The sequence below is a fragment of the Hipposideros armiger genome, unplaced genomic scaffold (genome assembly GCF_001890085.2).
Source record: "Hipposideros armiger isolate ML-2016 unplaced genomic scaffold, ASM189008v1 scaffold_321, whole genome shotgun sequence".
NCBI classification, from domain to species: Eukaryota; Metazoa; Chordata; class Mammalia; order Chiroptera; family Hipposideridae; genus Hipposideros; species Hipposideros armiger.
The window spans coordinates 1,953,755-1,958,097 of record NW_017731671.1 but is presented as its reverse complement, the minus strand read 5'-3'; the positions used below and the strand labels follow the sequence as shown (position 1 = coordinate 1,958,097).

At 57.9% G+C, this 4,343-nt stretch overlaps 1 protein-coding gene across 1 annotated transcript in view; it reads right to left on the bottom strand.

Moving 5' to 3' along the window:
- Positions 1-3,005, bottom strand: part of TEF (TEF transcription factor, PAR bZIP family member) — a 21,678-nt gene extending 18,673 nt beyond the window's left edge. Inside the window, exon 1 of the mRNA XM_019660582.1 lies at positions 2,725-3,005. Coding sequence (XP_019516127.1) covers positions 2,725-2,827 — 103 coding nt within the window. The 5' untranslated portion in view covers positions 2,828-3,005. The remainder of the gene's footprint in view (positions 1-2,724) is intronic.
- Positions 3,006-4,343: the final 1,338 nt, after the last annotated feature.

Below are 4,343 nucleotides of genomic sequence, written 5' to 3'. Positions count from 1 at the left end.
AGAGGGGAAACTGAGTCAGGGCTCGGGATACAGACCCACCGTTTTGCTGGACATGGATTTCTCTGCCCACAGAAAGTTGGTCAAACTGGTGGCTCAGAGTGAGGGGCCACCAGGTGGCCATTGTAACCTGAAGCCAGGGAGGCTGAAGCCTGATGAGCTCTGCTAGATAAAGCCTGCTTAGCCAGGGACAGGAAAGAGGTGGAGGTCTGCCTGCACAGGCTGGGGTGGGAAGCGAGAGGGAGAGGGAGAGGGAGAGGGAGAGATCCCAAGGTTGGTCTCAGGGAGCGTGTTTGAACTAGAAAATGGAGTGAGAGGCTGCAGGAAGAGCAGTCTCGTGAGAGCACACCTGGGATTTCTCACACCCCGCACGCTTTCCTCTGAAATTCCCTCATGCTGGACCCAAGATATGCTCCGCACGTGATCTACATGTGTGCTGCTGCAGTCACTTGGCTGGAGAAAGTGTGGTGGGTTGTTAAGAGGTCCCAGTCCCCCACGAAAAACCACCCCTTTTACACCGAAGCAAAGGGCAAGCAATCCTGAGGGCAACTGTTTCCAGGGCAACTGGCACCTCAACTGTCTTCCTCCCACTGAGGTCCAAAACCAGAGTGGGGAACACAGGGAGAGAAGCTGCTGCATCAAGAACTGTTAAAGTACTTGCCACATGACTGCTCTAAATTCTAGTTCTGTATGGCGTGTGTGCCCTCTTCCCACTGAGTTATATTGCTTTTCAGGTAGATACTTTTATTTTTATAAAAGATTTGGAGAATCTGGGAGCTTTGGAAAGTGGTGATGGCGGGTTGGGGGCAGTAATGTGAGTGAGGTCTTTGTGGGATGCACTGACCCCTCCTTTAATCTACCCATTGGCATCTGTCAGTCCCGCGGGGCCTCATGCTTCTGACCCTCAGTGAGATACCACATAGAGAAGTGATAGGAGGTGGCCCGAGACACTGGTTCGTGCTCCTGGAGCAACCCAGCTGTACCAAAGCAGCTGATCCTCAAGTCAGGGCTGGCCAGCGTCTGGCAGAGCTCTGCCTGAGACCTTAGCAAGTCTTCTCAGCGCTGGGCCCCGACTTTCCCATCCACAGTGAGCGATGGGGACTTTCCGGCTGTCGCAGGGCTCTGTGGACCAGCTGCGAGCCAGCAACCAGCAGCTGCTGCCACACTTCAAAGGCCTTGTTATCCTCATCAGAGCAGCAGCGCCCTGAGTTGCCCCCAAGCACCCCTCCCTGCCCAGCTCGGAGCTGTCCCTGCAAGCTGCCAACAGCCCAGCCATTCCCTGTGCATGCAGTCGGCCACCCGGGACATCCCGGCTTCCCTGGTTACCTGGACCAAGAAGGGAGCCCCCTACCTCTAGCTTTTGGATGAACTTCAGCTTCGCCAGCCCACATGGGCTGCCGTTCAGAGATGGGAAAAAAATGTCAGCCGTAGCTCATCTGCCAGGCTGAGCTGAGGGTGATCTGAGGAGATGGGCTTCTCCTGGTGAGCAGCTGGGGTCCTGAGTGCTAGGAGGGCACAGGAACTCCTTCTGTGATGCCTGCCTTGGAGGGTGGCCCGGACAGCCCCAGTGTTCAAAACTGCAGGGTGTGGTCTGAGGGGCCGGGGCCCATTGCTCCCGTAAGAGCCCATGGGGACCCTGCCCTGAGCTCTGGGACCCACCTTCTTCTCTCGAGCAGTGTCTCCATGGAGCAGAGCCTGCCGCCTCTCCTTCCCTGAGCCCAGCTGCCCGAGGGCTGAGAGAGAAGGCAGGGGCTGTGGTGTCTGTCCTCAGGCTCCAGAGCCTGGGAGTGGGCTGAGGGTCCTGTGGAAGGAAGTCCTGCGGGGACAACCAGGGCTACCTGGTGATGAAATGTACCACATGTATATGAGGGACAGGCTTGAGAGAGGGCCCCTGAGGGGACACCGGGGCTCCTAAGTCAGACTCGGGCAGCCGAGAATAGCTGGGTTCCTCTAAAGGCACCTGGACTGTTTGAACAATGAGGACCTGGGTGTGAGCCCCTGACATCTCAGAACAGAAGAGATGGGAGAAATATCTAGCGGGGTGGGGGTGGGGGTACCCTGAGCAGGTGGCCCCCAAGCTAGCCATTGCCTTGGGTTACTCAGACAGGACTTGGGAGACACCTGGGGCTGGCAGCTGGTTCTGTCCTGTGGTCCACGCCCTCCTCCGCCGGCTCCCTTGCCCCATGTTTGCCTGTGGTATCTTAGGAACCCGGGCTTCAAGCCTGTAGTTCTGTTACATAACAGCTTCCCTCCCATCCGTGGGTTCAGCCCTCCAGCGAGCGGGAGCTGAAACAGGCGCATGGAGGAAAGCCTCTTCTCCAGACCCGAGACTGCCCACAGCTACAGTCTCTGCCAGTCCCCTGCCACCCCAGCATGCACAGGGTGGGGACTTAATAAGCATCAGCACCCAGGGCATTCTCTCAGCAGGGTCCTCAGGTCCTGTCCATGTCCCACCGGAGCACAGCACCTGTCAGTGGCCACATGCTGGCCATAGCGCCCCCCAGCTAGCAGGCCTAGGGGGCAGTCCCGGAGTTGCAGTGGCACTGCCCACCGTGTCTCTCTCTGCACCCCAGCCCTTCCTCTGGCCCAGGAAGGGACCAAGGGCAGACCCCTGCTAGGGACCCCCTCTAGTTTGGAGGTAAATGTCTGTCCTGCTGCTGTGCCTGTGGCTGCCCCCGTCCCTCGGCACCTGGGTGGCCAGCCAATGCAGGCCACCTCCATTCCTACCTGTCTTCTTCTCTGGCCAAGACAGAGAGTGCTCCAGCAGGGACTTGAGAACCTCAGGCATGTCCATGGCAGGGGCCACTCCGATCCGGTCACAGCTTGACATGGCAGGAGGAGCTTGCTCTGGGAGTTCAGAAGCAGCTGGAGAGGCAGGAGCTGGCTGAGGAGCCGCAAGCTGTGGAGGCGGGCGGGGTGGGAGCCTGAGGCAGCCAATGGACAGCGTGGACCCCAGCCTGCCTGTCCACCCCCAGCTGGGCCACCTGCCAGCTCCGGCTGCAGCCAGGCCTTCCCTTCCCGCTGGCTGGCAGGGCGGGCCTGGCCCTGTGCCAGCTGCAGCACGTGGAACCACCGCACCAATCCTCTGACAGAGAGCCCGGCCTGTTATCTAACTTTGCAAAGGGAAGTTCTCCCCCAGGCTGGGAGCCATAACCAGGGCCTGCCAGGTGAGAACAGTGAGCCGGCTCCACGCCCACAGCGAACGTGCACCGCACACTCAGGCACGCTCGGTGGAGGAGCCCTGGCGCAGCAGAGAGCAGGACCTGCCACGGGAACCAGCTGGGGCTGCGACTTGAGACCCGGGCACCACAGGCAACTCGGCACGAAGGATAAGCTGTGTTGGCATACACAGACCCGTGAAGGTGCATCGCACAGTCACCTGTGGGCTTGTGAACCTCCAGGGGTGGCTGGTGTGTTTTGATGCAGATGCACGTGTGCCCTGCAAAGCACACGGGTGTGCATGTGGCATGCATAATTGGGGCTTTCCACCGTCTGCACAGCCAGAAGCCTGTTCTCCTCAGGGAAGTGACAAAACCTGCAGCGTGGGGTCCTCTGGTCTTCTGGAGAGGGAAGAAGAGGCAGGTGCCAGCAGACACGCACTGGAAAGGCAGGCAGAGCAGGCACCACTGAAAGGGGCAGCTCTGCAGACCTGGCTCAGGCCTGTCCTGGGGGATGTCCTGCTTCCCAGCTCATTCTGGGAACCTTGGTGGCAACTGGCTGTTTGCTATAATCCCCTCCCTGGCCCTCTCTCCAGGACACTGGCCTCTGTGGTCCCCAGGCCACTTGAACGTGTGGTTGAAGACCGACATCACACTTGGCCGGGGGTGTCGGCTCTTGACACTGCCACACACTGATGTGGTGTCTTGAACAAGCTGTGCAGATCTTCTGGGTCTCTGGTCCAAAACTACTGAATGTTGTGACCTCTGAGGTCCCCTTCAGCTCTGGTTGTGTCCCTGACACTCCAGTTGGATGCAATAAGCAGTTGCTTCCTTGGACTGCAGCTGACTTCTATGCAGTCCTTTGTTACTTTCCAAATTCCCGTTTTTCACAGAATCAGACACACTCCAGGAACCACTTCAGGCCTCTCCATTCCCAACACCCTCACCTTGTCCTCTAATTACTCACCCCACAAAAACCCTCCCCAAACCATGTTCTTTTCCCAAATTAATTAATTTCAATTTTTGAACACAAAAAACAGTATATGGTTCAAAGCTTGAAACTTTTGATAAAGGTGTCCTTCAGAAATGTCTGTCTTCCCCATTCCTTTTCTTCACAACAAATTTCATTTTGTATGTACCCTTCCTGTGCCCTTTGCCTCTGCGACCCCAGGTGCTGTGGGCCAGGTG